The following is a 16,633-nucleotide window of genomic DNA, read 5'->3' as shown; positions in this document are numbered from 1 at the left end:
GCATAATTCTGGACAGGATACAGTGGAAGATGGAAAGAATTCCAGAGCTTGTTTATCCCGAATGTTCTACTTTGGTTACTCTGGAAAGGGAGCATCAACCCACCCCCAAGACAACCACTGATTGATGACTGCTGATTTGTTCTTAAATTGTTGCCCTTCAGAAGTTTTAAATGAACGAGAGAGATGGGAGTGGGGAGAGCACATGAGCACCCAGAGAGGTACAGTGGCACAGAAAGTTGCTGTGCGGTCCCTGCTGAGGATGCTTGGGTATGGGGGTGAACTGTGCTCACCTGGTCTTTTACAGTCTCTGAGCATGGGACTGAAACTCAGGGCCCATTTGCAGAACTGTCCCCAACACCTTTGAAAACCAAGTCACCAGCCACATCAGCCCCTAACTCCTGCTTCCTCCAACCCTGTGGATCAAAAGTCAGCAGCTTCCCTTCCCTTCCTCTGACATGTGCTGCAGTGGAGAATGAGGCCCAGCCTCTGCCCTGCGGTGGAGGACTGAGGCTGCACCACTGAACCTTGTCCCTCCTCCCGCTGCATGCATCCACTCAGAGATCTGAGCAGGTCAGACTCTTTGGGAGATGTAAGAGTGGACACTTGCATTTTGAACAGTGGAAATAAGACATGGAGCAAACAAGAAACACAGCTGTCGGGTGTAGTGGTGCACACCTGTAATCCCAGAGGCTTGAGAGGCTGAGGCAGGAGAATCACGACTTCAAGCCAGCCTCAGCAACTTAGGGAGACCCTGGCTCTAAATAAAAACATAAAAAGGGGATATGGTAAGATATCCTGGGGATATGGCTCAGTGGGTAAGCATCTCTGGGTCAAAAAAAAAAAAAAAAAAAAAAAGAAATGAAAAGAAACCTGGGGATTTTGAGGAAGAAGAAGTTCATCCTAGTTAGGGAAGCCAAAGAGGGCATTATGGTGGGAAGGAATTGGAACTGGAGCTGCAGGGATGTGGAGCTATGAGCACACATGCCACTGTGTGAGGTGCAGAGGAGGTAGGCAGGCTCCACATAAAGGGAAGCGATCCCAGGTGGGTGAGATGCTGTGCCTGTGGTTGGCAGAAGAGAGAGCACACGGGTAGCCACCGAGTCCCAGCCGACCACCTCCCCAGCGTGGCCTGGTTCTTCGCTGCTCTGAGCCTAACATCTTAACACTCATGGAGAAGGGGCCACTCTGGGGAATGGACTGCATCTCTAGCAAGCAGAGATGATTCCTGGCAGCAAAGTGCAAGTGAGGAGAAGGGGAAAGCGTGGTTCGGCTCCGGTGGCCCAGATGCGAATGCAGGAGTGAGGACAAACTGAGGCAAGGCTCTAGAGAGCCCCACAAGTCCTGTCAGCTTGGATGTCATTTGACACCTAGCGAGGAGCCACTGGGAAGTGTGGAGCAGGGGAAGATGGGATTAGAGCTGGGCTTCAGTAATATTGATCAAGCAGGCCCTAGTTCTTGAAATATTTCTGGTGAAAAGCAATGCCTAGGGGGACAGGGACAAAGAACAAGTCATAGTTTTTTTTTTTTTTTTTTTTTTTGTGACTGAGCCAGTGGGGTCATTGTGAAGACAGAAGTCACCACCTGGTTTGGACACTCAGTAGATGTGATGATGTCATTGTTTTTGTCTTCAGGCTCCCTGATTCAGACTCAAAGCAACATTCAAAAAGTCTTTTTATCTAGAGCCTTCTGCCTTTTCTAGGATTCATCCTGAGACTGAGAGACTGTACCCTGATGAACACAGGCACAGAAGCTAGTTCGATGGTAACAATGACTCTTCACCATGATCCCACAAAGTGCTTCCTGTTACCAGGCCCATCTGACGACCGAGCAAACTGAGGTGTGCCCCCAACTAGCGCTGGGAGTCAAGTCCAGGCCTGCCTGCCTGCACAGCCTGTGTGGTCAGCAGCTCTGCCATAATGCTTTGGTAGCTAGTTTGGATCAGGCTGATTTTTAATTAACTCTAAATGTAATAATTTAGGTTGAAAAAAATCAGCCAGAAAAAAAAGTAAAACAACATAAAAAAGTAGGTACGTGTGGCTGGGACCTACTCTGCAGTGAACATTCTGAGCCAAGTGATTCCACCCAGGTGGGCTCACTGGATCTTTCCAAAGGCTCTGCAAAATGTCTCAGAGGCACAGAGTCCTCACTTGAGGTCACCAAGTGATGGGGGTGGGGCACAGATGTGCATCCAAATTGACTATCAGTTCTTCAGCCTGGGGTGTTTTCTGTGACCCCTCCTGGTGCCCATAAGTGACAGGGAGGGCCTGCCCAGCTATGTTACAGGTTTCAGACTACCTACCTTTGAACATGGCATAAAATTAATATTTATTGTACTGGATTGAACTAAACCCCAAATGGACCTTATGGACATTAAGAGGGGATTGGATGGATAAATAAATAGACGCCATGGAGATGTTAGAAGGATGAGATATCTGTGCTGACAAGGAATCTATTTTAAAAGAAAAGCAGTTTAGGGAAGGATATGTGGAGAATTGCTTCTTCTTCTTCTTCTTTTTTTTTTTGTAGAAAGAGAAAGTTTTCTTACCAATAGCCATTTCTGTTTACATGTACAAGGAAAAAGTAAAAGTGTTACAAAACAACTTCAAGCTGGTGCAAGTTGCCTGTAATACCAGAAGATCCCAAGTTCAAGGTCATTCTGGGCAACTTGGTTTTCAAAACCAAAGTAAAACAAAACAACTACAACAAGAATCTTCAAATTTATACTAGCTCTTGACGGGGAGGATCATAGAGCACTTGTGCATATTTTATAGTAAGAACAAAACTGAGGACACTTCTATCTTGAAAGTAGCAAAAATTAAAGAGAGGAAGAGAAAAATAAGTCATGTCTCATGGCAACATAAACCTACCAAATAAGGATGTGCCTTGGGTCGGGATTCTCTGTGGTAGATTCCTTAGAATGGGCCCTGGGTCCCAAATGTGAAAAGGGCTTGCTCTCTCTCTTGTCTCCATCTCCTACATACTATAAAACATTTTCATTAAAGCAAAAAAAATATGGGCACACTGCGAGGAACCAAGACTTCTTGGGACAATGGTTAATGCCACTGGAAGTGGGCATGATGGGCCAGAAAAGTTCACAGGAACTAACTTGAAGGGTCACCTGCTGGCTCAATATGGGGTGATCTGAGCAACTAAAAATATCTTCAGTAAATTGAAACACACCAAAGATGTTTAGAATCCATTGGCATTTGCTATCGCACCAGCTTATTGTTTTGACAATTGGTAAATAGATGAGGAAAACACCTCCGCCCCAGATAGTTATCTTTTTTCTACCTCATGGTGAACTAGTGGTTGAGGAGGGAAGATTGCAATTACGGAAGAATCCTAGCTAACAAATGCAGAAAAATAAATAGAAGTAGAGAAGTTCCCAATGATAGATAGAGTGGATCTCAGAGATGATCACCAATGCCTCTAAAACCTGCAGGTCAGATGCTAAAGGAAACTTCAATGGATGGTGAAAGTTGACAACTCCAATCCCACGTGTCAGTCTTAAACCACCAATGGAGAGGCACACAGCTATATCTGCCTCCTGATGGAATACAACAAAAAGCGTCCAGCCCCATCCATGAAGTGTTTTGCCATGAACTCAGGCCTCTAGATCTAAGCACCATTCTGTAGAAAAGATGGGCTCATAGACCCATGTTAAATAACACCTTTGAATTTCCACCAGCAAAACTCCGAATATGGTCAATTCTATAGAAGAAAAGAGACGCAAGAGACATTTCAAATGAATGCAATTTGTGGATCTTGTTTGAATGCTGATACAAACAAGCTAACTGTAAAAATGGTCACACATTTAGGAGGCAATGAGAGATATCTGAATCACAATTGGATGTGTAAGGATGATAGAAATATTTATGGATAAAATGATGTGATTCTTGGAATTTGTTTCAAAATAATCCAGGTTTGTGGAGCTAGAGAGAGAAGTGGATGGTGATATGGATGAAGGGGTCCTGGCCGTGTGTGGATGTGTTGGTAAAGTTGGTTGGGGTGTGTAGGGACTTACTGAACCACAACCTCTGCTGTGTATGTGTTTGGAGATTTCTGTGATAAAAATTCAACAAAAAGAAAGCAATAAAGAATATGGACTCACAACTTAATTCTTCTGCCACGATGGTGGTTGATTTGGTGTGTGTGTGTGTGTGTGTGTGTGTAAAGTGTGAGTGAGGTTGTGTATGTGTGTGTGTGTGTGCTCTCATGCTCCATTTGTCCTAATTCAAGTTGCAATTCTGGGGACAACTGTTTTCTGTGGGAAAGGCCCCGCTGACAGGCAGAGACACGGAGCCCTGCTCAAGGGACTGCTGGGGCGAGCCCCACGCGGTTATTTCCACGATCAAAGACTGAGTAAAACTGCCGAATGAAGACATCGCCCAGGATCCAGAGAGGCCCAGATGGAGGCTGGATGTCGAGTCCTTGAAAGCCACTGCTGCACAACTTCATTCCATCCACAAAGTCCTGGGGTCACAATGAAGTATGTAAATGACATACAGGAGAAGAGGGGGGCAGTGCCGCCCCCATTTTCGCTGGTGGATCCATCCTCCTACTTCATATAATCCTAGCCCAGTTTGCTCAGTGAAGTATTTGTTTGCACAAGTTCACTCATCTATGTTCTACAACTTCGAGAACTGCTCGTCTGCCGGGCGGGCACCTTCACACCACCATCGTTTGACGATTAGAAAAACTGAAACCTTATTGCATGTCCAGAAAAACAAAAGGCTTGGCACTAGAAGACCCTGATTTAAATTCTGGTTCCTTTAGTTTCCGGTAAAGCTCAAGTTCATTTTTTTAGGGAGAGAGATTACACTCTAAGTGTAATCTAACCACTGCTATTTTCTTATTGATGTTCTCGGAGGAATCACTTGAGTGAGCTTTTTAAAATACAGAACAGGGAGGCTTCCACTGTTCTGTGAGAAGAGTACAACCCCTGCCCCCCCCCCCCCCGACCTAAAGCTCATGGGTAAAACAATGCAGGAAGGTTCAGAGGAGAAATGATTGGGTTGTGAGAGTCTTAACCCAATCAGTGAATTAATCCCCAGATAGGGATTAACGGGATGGTAACTGAAGGCAGCTAGGGTGTAGCTGGAGGTGGTAGGCATTGGGAGTGTGACGTTGGGGTGTATATTTATATCTGACAAGTGGAGACCTCTCTCTCTGCTTCCTGATCATCATGTGAGTTGCTTCCCTCTGCCACGCTCATCCATCAAGTTGTCCTGCCTCATCTCGAGCCCAGAGGAATGCAGTTGACTTCTGTGGACTGAGACCTCTGCAACTGTGATCCCTCAAATAAACTTTTCCTCCTCTACAACTGTTCTGGTCAGGTCTTTTAATCACAGCAACGAACAAGCTGACTAAAACAGTTGCCAAAGAATTGCAAAGTTGGAAATCGAGGCCAGTGGTGGTGAAGGGATTCTAGTTTTCAAAATGCCCAGGAATTTCCTTTCTACCTTGCCCTCCACACTTGAGAATCTACTGCAATAAAAGACATTTTCTTGGTTGCTGAGGAATGTGAATTTGAATCTTAGAAGAACCTCATTCTGTACCCCTCCCCCAAGCAACTCATATGCTGAACTATTTACCTAACCCCAAGAGTCTCAATATTCTCATTTATACAATGGGATAATAATAGCTCTCGTCAGACTTAGTGGTCGAAGGGATTCAAACTGTCAGTGGATAAATCTGAAGGGACAATATCAGAAAACCCCTCCGTGGCTTGCCTAAGGTTCGTGGCTATTTCATGGCAGAACTGGAAATGAGAACTAGTCCAGTGGAGTTGCCATCATAGAAGCTGGGTCCCTGTTGGCGGGGACTGGCACATCAGGGCAGGACAATGTGGGAGGGGGCTTGGGGTAAATGTAGCTAAGTGCAGGCGACTGTTGACAAGGGGAAGTGGCAGGCTTGTGGGCAAGGCCCTGTGACTTGCATAAAAAGGAAATGGAGCTTACCAGCAGCGTGTAGGCAGTTGGGCTGAGGGTGTAGGAGACGCCGTTGATGATGAAAGTGATATCTGGCATGTCGCTGAGGTTGGCACACTCCACGGTGTACTAAAACAGAGCACAGGGACCCACTCAGAGGCTGCCCATTTCCCAGGAGAAGGCTGGACTCTCCTGCTCCTCTCCCCTCCCCACCCCACTCACCTCTCCATCCATGGGCGCCGCCCCAATGGCCTCTTGCAGCTGCTTGATCTTGTGGGAAGGGCCAGTGATGAGGGAGGTCCCTGTGTCCACAATGGCCTGGCAGCCCTCAGAGCAGAATGTCACAGTGTCTCCCACCAGGATGCTGAGGGCAAAGGGATCATCATCAGCCCTGCTTCCCCGGGTCCCCAGCACCTCCTGCTCCCTGTAGGGCTCTTTATTGTACCAGAGCACTTGACGATGCCCATTTTAATCTCCCATCACATCACATGGGTGTTTAATCATCTCAATCTCTCTCTCTCTCTCTCTCTCGCCTGAGTTCCATAGTAAGAAATACACTGACTTTTTTTGTGGGGGGTACCAGGGATTAAACCCAGGGGCACTAGACCACCGAGCCACATCCCCAGCCCTATTTTGTGTTTTTTATTTAGAGACAGGGTCTCACTGAATTGCTTAGTGCCTCAATTTTGCTGAGGCTGGCTTTGAACTCACGATCTTCCTGCCTCAGCCTCCCGAGCCACTGGGATTATAGGCGTGTGCCATTGCGCCCGGCAACACTTACTGCTTGATGTAACACACATACAACTGAAGGGCACTCTGATATTTCCTATTGTATGGCATTTCATTAAAAACTGCAGGTCAGGATCCCTACAATGATGTCATGGCCCATCAGTAGGTACATCCCCACAGTCTGAAAGGGCCTCAGTAGACGGTGAGTATCTTGGCTTTTCTACTCTTTGGTACCAAGCAGAATCTGATACTTGAATGATACTTCTTTGAATTCCTGTCTAGCACGGCTCCAGGTACACAGCAGGCATCTAGTTGCATTTCCCCATTTCTCCACACTCATGTATTGTACTGGTTTTTAAGATTCAGTTTCAAATCTACTCCCTCCATGAAACCCTTAAGAGATCTTCAGAGAGGAGCTGTCCTGCCCTGTTTGCTGGGCCTCTTTGGTGGCTCCTCCTTGGCAGCCCTGACCATTTCCACTTTATGTGGTAGCTATTTGTGTGACTGTCTTTGCATCCCCATGTCCCTCCGGCCTTGCCTTGTGTGTCAATTAACGTTGAACCAACACAGGGCAGCAGGTTGCATGTTGGTATTGCTGTCTGTTGAATGAGAGGTGCACCCCACATACAAGGAACAAAGCTGCTTCTGTCCCTGGTCACTAATTCCTCTTCCTGTACCTTTGCTCAGCATCTCCACACCTTCCAACCACAGCTTCTGCTCCTAATGACCGGCAGTGTCACTCAATTTGAGTTGTGTCTGTTTTGAGTTCTACCACCAAGCGGCTGCCACTTCATGGAGGAGACTCACCTATCCAGGGCAATCTGCCAGTAGGCTTGCTTGGTGACCGGGACCCAATTCAAGCTCCCGGAGAAATGAGAGCTGTCATAGCCTCCGAACGTCAGCTCACTACTTGAGCCACCTTGTGGATCACTATATGGAGAGAAAGGCAAATTGTTAAGGAAGGGCCCCATGAGGAAACTGAGGCTCTGGGAGAGGAAGCCATGCAGGTGGTAGGATTTATATCCAGGCTGGTCTGACTGCAGGGCCCTTGCTATTGCCCTTCACTGCTCACTTGTTCCTGGGACAGACGGAGCAGGAAGCCCTGCAGGGGAAAGCTCAGGTACCCAGACAGCCTGCCTGTCCTACAGTTCTGCCCAGGCCTGTCCTGACTGCAGCCATGCTGGGGACGAAGCACAACTTGGGAGGGGGAGCTCAGAACTTTTCATGTGGGATGAGGAAACAGGGAAAATGGGCTTATGCTGGAACAGGGTGAACTCAAGCCAGGCCTACCCGGGAAGGAGTCAGAGGGGTAAGAAATCTCCATTCCATAATAGGGAGGATGAGATGACGTCCCTCAAGCCTCTGGCAAGAGTACCCAGAGGCACATTAGCTTCAGGACTTCTTCAACTATAATGCATAACGTTTTTACTTTTTTTTTTTTTTTTTTTGATACTGAGGATTGAATCCAGGGTCGCTTTACCACTGAACCATATCCCCAGCCCTTTTTATTTTTTTTTTTTATTTTAAGACAGGGTCTTGCTAAGTTGCTTAGAGCCTCATTAAGTTGCTAAGACTGGCCTCAAATTTATAATCCTCCTGCCTCAGCTTCCCAAATCGCTGGAATTACAGGCATAAGCCACTGTACCCAGCTACCATGTCTAAAGTTTTATTCTAATTGTGGTAATATATGTAGATAGCATAAAACTTCCCATCTTAACCATTTTTTGAGTGCACGATTCAAAAGAGTTAAGTACCCCCACATTGTTGCCAAACCAATCTGCAGAATTCTTTCATTCTGCAGAATGAGACTCCATGTATCCTCCTTCCTCCCTCTTCCAGCCCCTGGCAACCGCCATCATACTTTCTGTCTCTATGCTTTTGACAGCTCTAGGTACCCTATGCCAGTGGAATCATATAGGATCTGACTTACTGTGACTGGCTTATTTCACCTAGCATACTGTCCTTGAGTTTAATCCATGTTGTAGCATGGGTCAGAATTTCCTTCCTTTTTAATACTGAATAATATTCCATGCTATGGATTGTCATGTTTTCCTCATCCGTTAGCAGGCAATTCTTTTCTTGTCAGTTTACTTTGTAAATTTGTTCCTGCCTCCCCCGACTCTGAGGATTGGTTTTATTTTATTGTGCCCCAGTGTCTAACATTATGCCCAGCATGTAATAGGAACTTGATATTTATGGACTAAAAAATAAGTCAATTCCAGGAGATCCTTAAATTCAATAATTGCGGTAGAATTTACAAAGCGCTTGTCACAGCTACTTTATGAAGCAAACCCCATTTCTTCAGAATCCAGAGAGGTTAAATGTTTTGCCCAAGATCACACAGCTGACAACAGGCCAAGCAAGGGATCCGAGTCAGCTCTTTTGGCCACTAAGTCTGGGGCACCACGTTGTCTTCCTGTAGTCATCACTGGCCTTAACTGGGTGGGCTGGATGGGCCTTACCTGCTCATGTAGACAGAAAATATGGGCAGATCCACTAGGTTCTGGGCCATCATGTTGTCAAATACTGGAGTCACGCCTCCAGCAGCCAAGGAAGGGTATCCCAAACCCAGGATTCCATCAAACTCTGCATTCACGAAGGTCTGGCCGGGCTCTTTGACACTTTCTCCAAATTGCTGGCCAATCACAGTCAGTCCTCCCACCTGCAGGGAGAAAGCCCACAGGAAAACTGCAGAGGAAATGGCTGGCAAAGGGTTTTAGACCCCTGCATCCTCCCTGTATCCTGAAGCTACTTCCCTTCTCAACTTTCCTTGATAAAATGGGCACAAAGATTTTTGTGGGGGAGGGTACTGGAAATTGAGCCCGGGGAGCTTAACCACTGAGCCACATCCCCATCATTTTTTTTGTGTGTGTATTTTATTTAGAGACAAAGTCTCACTGAGTTGCTTGGGGCCTTGGTAAATCGCTGAGGCTGGCTTTGAACTTGCTATCTTCCCAAGCCACTTCTAGGATTACAGTCGTGTATCACCACACCCAGCTAAGATATTTTTTTTGTTTTGTTTTGCATTCACTTAATTTCTTTTGTGCAAATTTAATTGAAGTAAATAAAGTACAGATATACTAAGTATTCCATGGTATAACATATCACCATATTTATCTATTCTACCACTGATGGATATTTGGGTTGTTTCCTGTATTTGACTATTACTAATGGTGCTGGTTGTGTACATCTTTTGTCAAATACATGCATGTTTTTCTGTTGGATATAGACCTGGGAATAAAATTGCTACATTACAGAGAATACAAGTGTAATGCATAAATAAATAGGGAAAAGAGTTTTTCATAATCATGGTCCCCATTGATATTTCCACTACTAATATTTTGGGAATTCCAATTGCTCCATATCCTCACTAACATTAGTTATTTCCTGTCTTTTCCATTTTAATTTTCTAGTTGATGTGCAGGGGGTTTAACGGTGGTTTTAATTTGTATTTTCTGGTAATTAACTGAACATTTGTATATCCCCTTTTATAAAGTGAGGTATGGTCATTTTCTTGTTGATATATTCCAGAATCAAGTCCTTTCTTGTTAATTACAAAAATCTTCTTCCAGACTGTGAGTGATGCTTTTACCCTCTTAATAATATCTTAAGTCGAGTAACAGAAAATACGAATTTCCAAGTCATTTTTTTCCTTTAGTACTAGTGGTATTTGTAACTTGTTCAGAGAATTTTTCCACCCTGAGGTCATGAAAATATTTCCCTATGTTTTAGTCTAAAAGTTTTATTGCATTATGTTTTACATTTAGATCTATAATCTACCTAAGGCTTGTTAACCATGAATCTCCGAGTAACCTAGCACTATTTAATGGCATAATAATATACCATTATTTCCTCCGCATTCTGCCATAACATGTTCAACACAAGTCAGGTGATTGTGTAGGTAGTTTCTGAATTTTAAATTTTGTTGCATTTGTCCATTTTCTTAATCCTGTGCCAATACTAAATTACTGTGGTTTTATAATAATATGGCATTGTTTTCCTTCATCAAAATTATCTTGGTTTATCTTGGTGTATTACATTATATTCATATACATGTTAGAATCAGCTTATTAATTTCTAATAAAAATTGCTGCTGTTTTGATTGGGATATCATTGGATAAATAGATAAATTTGGAAAATTTAGACTTCTTTATAAAACTGAGTCATTCAATCTGTGGGAATAGTTTATCTTTCAATTTATGCAGATCTTTTAATTTCATTCAGTAATGTTTTAAAGTTTTAGACTACATTCTTTGTTAAATTTACTTCAAGGTAGTTGATGTTTTTTGATGGGATTAATAGAGCCATTAACATTGCTTTTTTCCTGCTTTATAGAAATGCAAATTTGTTTGTTGGCCTCATTTCCTGAAACTTCACAAAGTTCAGTTATTAATCCCAACTTGTTGATAGTTTTGGATTTTCTATATATATAATATTATCATATGTTAATGATAAGACTATTTCTTCCTTTTTTGTCTTAATTACCTGGATTTTTTTTCTTGCCTTATTGCATTGGCTAGAATCTTCAGCACAATGTTGAATACAGACAGTAAAAATGAACTGAACAGAATCAAATAGTGATTCTATTTGTCTCATTCATGATCTCAGGGAGAAGTCTCTCAACAATTTACCATGAAGTGTAAAGTTTGCTGTGGGCTTCTTTGTTAGATGTTCTATAACAGATTAAGGAAGTTGCTTTATATTCTAGTTTTCTAAGAGTTTCTTTTTTTAAGTCATGAATAGATATTGAATTTTATCAGTTGAGAAAATCATATGACCTTTCTTTTTTTATTCTCTTAGTTGATTAATTTTAGGGAGAAATGACTTTTGGTTGGGATATATTATCCCTTTATATATTACAAGATTTTATTTGCTAGTATATAGGACATTGGCATCTATATTCACAGGAGAGAAATTGGTCTGTAATTCTAAGTCTTATAATATCCTTTTCAAGTTTTGTATTAACTTATTCTGTTCTCATAAAATGACTTATGAAGTATTTCTTCATTATGAATTTTCTGTTCTTGATAGCTTCTATTTTAAATGTCCACAGGATCTTTATTAATGTCCTCTTTTTCATTTCTAATATTTCTAAGTTGTATCTTCTTTCATTTTTTTTTTGACTAATTATGCTAGGATCCACATTGGTGGGACCCACATTGCTCTCTCATTGTCCTAGTCCCTTGATGATGGGGGTGTCCTGCAGCAAAAAAAATTTATTGCTCCTTGAAAAGAGTTAATTCTTGGCTTTGTTGATTTTCTCTGTAATCTGACTTTCCTATTTCATTGATATCCTGTTGGTCTCTTTACTATTTCTTCCCTCTTGCTTTCTTTGGTTTGATTTGCTGTTGCTTCTTGATAGTTTTCTTGTTTATTTTTACTTGAAACAGAAGCTTAATTCATTAATTTTTCACCTTTTCTAATACATGCATTTCAGATTATAGTTGTCCCTTTAAGAACTGCATTAGCTTGCTATATATGTGCACTTTACCATGCTGTGGGTACACACACACACACACACAGAGGCACACACATGAGATGGAGTCTATTTAGATATTTGACTATACGCAATTGTAGATGTCAGTTAGCAGCATACCTTAGAACATTGTTTCTCTCTGAGTGCTACAGCTTGAAGTCTACAGTTTGGGCAGCAGAAAGGGAAGACCGATGTCAAGTGGAAATAGGGTCAATTGGAACCTTCAAGGATGAGGGTGGACTAGGACCCACATTGCTGTCTCACTGTCCCAACTCTCTGATGATGGGGGTGTCCTGCAGCAAAAGCTGACACTCCTTTTCACAGAGATGAACATGCACCTGCCCTGGAGCAAGAAGCACTGGAGGAAGAAGCAACCCAGGCTGGAGTTGCTGTGGCACCAACCAGGTGAACCAGCTCATGAGTGCAAGCTGTGGACTAGAATTCCCCTCTCCTTGCCAATTTCAATGGAAATGGTTTCAATGGAAAACACAGTGTATTATTTTATCTCTGTGTTTTATATGTACATATTTCAACATATAAAGTGTTTTTCTGCTTCTGTTTTTCACTTAATAATATACCCCTACCCGCTTAGAAGGGATTTTATTTTTAAATCAGGGATTAAAGCCAGGGACACTTAACCAATGAGCCACATCCTCAGGCCTTTTTATATTTTATTTTCAGACAGGATCTTGCTAAGTTGCTTAGGGCCTTGCTATGTTGCTGAGGCTGGCTTCGAACTTGTGATATTTTTGCCTCAGCCTCCTGAGCTACTGGGATTATAGGCATGCATCTGGCTTTTAGAACAGATGCTCATGAAGGCTAGTCCCTGCTGCCCTTAGATAGTTCTTACTATCTCTAGTAAAAACTTACATAGTTTCTTAGAACTGAAACTACAGTCATCAGGAGTTGGTGACCTTTATTTTCCAAGGCGTAGGCCTAGACCACTGCCCATAAGCCTGTATAAAGTAGCCCTGCAGGACCAGGACCCTGCTGGTTCTCTGTCCTCACATCATTCTGAGTCCCACGATTTTGGAAGCCCTACGATCTTTGGCCAGAGGGAGTTGAAGGAGCAACCTGTGCAACCTAGGCCCTTCATTTTGATATCTGGATTCTTCCTGGTCTCCGCAGCTGGACTCCACCTCAGACTTTGCCCGCTTATTTCCCTGAGTCCTCCCACCCCTAGCAGCATCCCGTGGCTTGGACTCCTTTGCCTTTCAGGATGGAGGCCTGGTCTTGTCTCCTCAGACCCTCTGCAGACGGGTGGTCCAGCCCTACTAGCAGTCTTTGTGCTCTGGGCACAGTTTCCCCTGGGAGCTCCCTGATGTCCCTCTGGGGCCCAGAGTGCTGAGCAGACTGACACACTGCCACCATCTCTGGTGGGGAGGGCTGCTCCCCTGCCTGCCAGTCTTCCCCCTTTCCCTAAATCCAGCCTCATCCCTCTTTCCACCTCTTCCTGAGGCAGATCTGAAATTGCACCCCCAAGTCCTCCCAACAATGTTCCCTCTCAAGTTTCTGGCCAAGAGAGAAGGAGACACAGGAATTGTACTCACAGTGACTTGGTCAGCTCCGATGATCCCAGACAAGCTCCCAGTCCCATACTGAATGGAGAAAGAAGTGCCCAGCTCACTATATGTGTTGGACTGGGAAGGGTGGAACACGGGGTGTGACTCTGGAAAGCAAGGGTACAGTCACTGCCCTCACCCCTGCCCTAGAGATGTGCCGTCTCTTCCCTCAGCTCCCAACACGGAACGGGCACCCCCAGAAAAGCTGACCATGGCCCTTCCTAGTGAGCCTACCAGGAGATGGGGCTTAATTGGGGAGCAAATAGTTGTCCCTGGGCAAACCTGACTGCCCGCAATGACCTCATGGGGCACACCTAGATAAGTGCCATTTATCAGGCGCCAACAGCAGTCTCAGCCAGTTGGTGTGGGGCAGAGCCTGGACTTCAAAAGAAACTCAGGGGTAAACAATCACCACTCCAGCAAAGAACTCCTGACCCTGCCCAACCTTGGGGATAACCTGGGTCAGGGTTTCCAGTGACAGAGGAGGTTCTCTAGAACTTGTCCCACACAGACTAACACATTTTTCTTTATGTCTGTCTTCTTTTTCCAGTTTTCACTGAAACTGCTGAGTTACCTCTGGGCAAATGGATACACCCATGCCATTGTGACCCACAGCCCCACCTCTGGGGGAGAAGGGCCACCAAATCTTCTCGAAGTAGGTGAACTGTTTGTACTTAGAAACTACAGTCATCAGGAGTTGCTGACCTTTATTTTTCAAGGTGTAGAGTCAGTCAAATGGAACTTTCTCCCATGTTCTTTTGGTGTTCCAGGGGAAGTGAGTCATAAAATCGAAGTTTTATCTTTTCAATGGCTAGGTTTCTCCCTCCTGATTCTGACCAGTGTGAAGTTGTTATCATAGATAGCAACCACATTTTCTTCCTCTCCCTGGCCCAGCCCTGTTTGAGCTGTAAGCAGTGCCAGGCAGACCCAGAGAAGGGGAGGGGAAACTCGGTGTGGCAGAGATAGCCAGTTTCTGGAACCCCTTGTTCCCCAACCCCAGAGTACCTGGCATCCCAGGTCTGGACCCCAGTCATCTCCCATGAGGGCTCCCGTCCCCACTTACTGCAGGCTGGGCTGGTGCAGTACACAGAGGGGACCCAGAGATTGGAGGATCCAGTGTCAAAGATGACAGTGAAGTTCTGTGGTGGGGAGCCAATGGAGATAGTGCCAAAGTATTCTACCTGCAAGGAGGGAGAGAGGGAAGGAGGCATGAGTGGAGGGCAGGGGCCACCAAGGGGCCAAGATAGAGTGTCTAGGGTGTGAGCATAGGGTACAATGGATTGGCACTTTCAGAGCCTAGGAGATGGGATGGCTGGGAAATAAAAGAAGCGGAGAAAAGGTCATGAAGGAGGAAGATCCCTGAGATCTAGGAACTGGGAGATGTGGGACCCTGCAGCCCCCAGGCACTTTGTTTGATTTTACTTGTAGTTTCTGGATTCCTACCTTGTAGCAAGGCAGGGGAGGCAGGAGCAGCTCCACATTAGGGATCAGGGCATCGGCTGGGAGAAGTCAAGTACTTTGCCTAAGGGCATAGTTAGTAAGCTGCCCAGCCGAGTGCAGAAGGGGGCTCCTTCCATTTGGAATGCCTGCATCCTTATCTCTTCCCTCCTGCAGAGAGCTCTACTCCTTCCAGCCTTTCTACAAAGTCCACAGAGACCCAGGGGACCAGTCCTTAGGAATCACCCAAACCAAGAAGTCCACGATGACCTTCAACACGGCTGAAATGGCCCTCCTCCCCTCTCCCCGGGCCCCATCCCCAAGATGCCTCACATCCAAGTAGTTGATGAGGGGCTCGTTGGTGCCCTGGTCCTTGGTGCAGGACTCGGTGAACTGGATCATGTCCAGGTTCTGGGATTTCCAGAACTCAGAGAGCTGGCCCCGGGCCCGCAGCTTCTTCCGGAGGGACTGGTGCCTCTTGAGGGCCACCCTGAAGACGAAGCCCCATGTGAGGAGAGAACGCACTTCTACCTCCCTCTCCTCCCCTCCCCGGCCCCCCTGCCTCTGTTCAGGGGTTAACTAGGGAGTGACACAAGAGCAGAGCCACAGGGCTAGGGTGCAGCCAGAATCAGCACCTCCTCTGCCTCCAGCCAGGCAGCCTCATCTCTGCCCTGAGACTCTCAGAATCTTGCAGTGGAAAGGCTCTCCCTCCTGGGCACAGGCTCTTTGAGATCTAGGAACTGGGAGATGTGGGACTCACCCCATAGCGTAACATGAGCTGCATCAAAGCTGATTTAAAGGGACAGAAAAACTGGGTGGCAGTAATGGTTGGCCTCTTGTGGGCGGTTCTAGAGGGTTTTGAGCAATAAACCACAAGGGCAAGTTTTTGCTCTGTGGTGGCAGAGGAGTTCCCCAGGGCTCAGGGCAGGTGCCTCTGGAGCTCATTAGAAGCCGCACACAAAGTGGCCACTGGACACCTTTCCCATGGATCCCCATGGTCCTCAGTTTCTCTACATTTCCCATAAGCTGTACTCCCCCAGGGCAGCCCAGAGCTGGGCTGGGGTTGGGGATGCAGGCAGGGGCTGTGCCAGTAGAACTCAGTGCCGGGGATACCACCTCACCTGTGAAGGGCTCCTTGGGCCTGTCCCAGGTCGAGAAGCACAAGCAGCAGCAGGAGGAGGGTTTTCATTGTGGTCCAACCAGCAGCTTCTCTCTCTCCACACTGGAGTCTGCTTCACCCTCTCCCTTCTTCTCTCCCACAGAGTGAGGACAGAGTGTGTTAAGTGGGCAATGAGCTGGCTGTTGAATTGGGGAAACAATTCTCCCCAACACTGAGACCTGCCCTGCCCAGCCCAGCCCAGTCTGAGGACCCAATGATAAGGCCTGAAGTCACTAGCCAGGCCCAAAGTAAACAGTATGTGTAAGCAGACATTCCTTCCCCACCCCTCTGTCCCTTCTCTCCTGCAACAGTAGTGGGGGTCTGGGGTGGGAACCTGGGG

At 45.6% G+C, this 16,633-nt stretch overlaps 1 protein-coding gene across 1 annotated transcript; it reads right to left on the bottom strand.

Moving 5' to 3' along the window:
- Positions 1-3,864: 3,864 nt before the first annotated feature.
- On the bottom strand, positions 3,865-16,323 carry Ctse (cathepsin E). Its single transcript, XM_076831719.1, has 9 exons — positions 16,256-16,323; positions 15,468-15,624; positions 14,761-14,878; positions 13,686-13,804; positions 9,122-9,321; positions 7,467-7,589; positions 6,153-6,294; positions 5,961-6,059; positions 3,865-4,473 (listed from the first exon to the last, which is right to left on the bottom strand). Exons 1-9 carry the CDS (start codon positions 16,321-16,323, stop codon positions 4,309-4,311), a joined length of 1,191 nt encoding a protein of 396 aa, XP_076687834.1. The 3' UTR covers positions 3,865-4,308.
- Between the last annotated feature and the right edge of the window lie 310 nt (positions 16,324-16,633).

This window comes from Callospermophilus lateralis, chromosome 13 (assembly GCF_048772815.1).
Source record: "Callospermophilus lateralis isolate mCalLat2 chromosome 13, mCalLat2.hap1, whole genome shotgun sequence".
Taxonomy (NCBI): domain Eukaryota; kingdom Metazoa; phylum Chordata; class Mammalia; order Rodentia; family Sciuridae; genus Callospermophilus; species Callospermophilus lateralis.
The sequence above is the reverse complement of the archived record's forward strand: the minus strand, read 5'-3'. Positions and strand labels throughout refer to the sequence as shown.